At 38.5% G+C, this 1271-nt stretch overlaps 2 protein-coding genes across 5 annotated transcripts in view; one reads left to right on the plus strand and one right to left on the minus strand.

The window, feature by feature from the left end:
• LOC101859651 (uncharacterized transmembrane protein DDB_G0289901) overlaps window positions 1–1271 on the minus strand; it is a 50617-nt gene that overhangs the window by 33747 nt on the left and 15599 nt on the right. The gene's annotated exons all lie outside the window — the stretch shown is intronic.
• The window catches only part of LOC101859419 (secreted protein C), a 3489-nt gene continuing 2786 nt past the window's right edge, over window positions 569–1271 (plus strand). Inside the window, exon 1 of the mRNA XM_035970778.1 lies at window positions 569–737. Within this exon, the coding sequence (XP_035826671.1) occupies window positions 656–737 (82 nt within the window). The 5' untranslated portion in view covers window positions 569–655. The remainder of the gene's footprint in view (window positions 738–1271) is intronic.

A 1271-nucleotide genomic window follows, 5' to 3' on the forward strand; every position in this document is an offset into this window, starting at 1 on the left:
TCGGGGAGGGGGGAGGGTGATGTTTTGTTTTTCTTGTTTATATTAACTTTTAAAATTTCAGTTTGGGGCTATAGCGGTCTACAGCTTCAGCTGCAAAGTACAAGTTTGATATACGGATCGGAATTGCTTCCAAATAATTTTTCTTGCGTTGTAGGACACACAAGTCCGACCCAGTGTCGGGGCAATCGATCAAGTGTTCACCATATTATGAAATAACTACATTGTATCAGTTAGGGCGTCCATCTGTAACATCATCAACATAAACAGTCCCTTGGTGATGTTTTGTTTCTTGTCAAAGCATCCAACACTAAAAGTAAATACATGTCCGTGATATGTTTATAGTTTTTTTATTCTCCAACGTTCCAGAAAATTGCATGACGCCTTGAAGTCGAGGCGTTCCCGCCCCCATAAACGCGTTTTGTTTACATCAGTCACGTACTGTGGACCAACCCTAGGGCGGGGACCGCTAAACAGTCAGGATTATTTGTTAGCACTGAGGTAAGATCAGAAAACCATGTATAGTATATAAAGCAGTTATCCTCTTTGGTTTTCACTCGCAACTCGCAGTCAAGGAACACCACAAGCTGTGACGTCACCACCTAAGTACAGCAGACGTAGAAACTTCCCTTAGTCCTCTAATAAGCTATCTTCCACCATGGCATCTCTACTGAAGACCATGTCAATTTTCGCCGTGATGCTCTGCATCGCTGTAGGCTTCGCTGAAGCTTTTCCCACAGGTAAAAAGGCTACACATATCTGTAATATTTCCTTTTTAACCTTATTATTTTATATCCCACGTCATTTTAACTGTCTCTTGTATGAAAAGGGAAACCTCAGAGGATAACAATAATTATCGATTGAAGTCAACTGCTCCTGGCAGCGTTTGTAACCTTTGATGATCAGAAGCTTTGAGCAAGAAATAATTAAAGACTATTGAAACAGTTTCTCTCCTGTAAACAGATAATTGGTATCTTGAAGAGACAAGGTGATTCACTAGGGGCTGTCTACAGAAAATCTACCCAAAACAAGGTGTTTGTCAACGAAGCTGAAAGAAAGTCCGCACTCAGCTCCCCATCTTCATATCCCACCTCCCAACACAACTATTAAATATATTTCAAAATCATAATGAAACAATAATATTAATAATAATAATAATAATAATAATAATAATAATAATGATGATACTACTACTACTACTACTACTACTACTACTACTACTACTACTACTACTACTACTACTACTACTACTACTACTACTACTACTAATACTA

This window comes from Aplysia californica, unplaced genomic scaffold (assembly GCF_000002075.1).
Source record: "Aplysia californica isolate F4 #8 unplaced genomic scaffold, AplCal3.0 scaffold00319, whole genome shotgun sequence".
NCBI lineage: Eukaryota > Metazoa > Mollusca > Gastropoda > Aplysiida > Aplysiidae > Aplysia > Aplysia californica.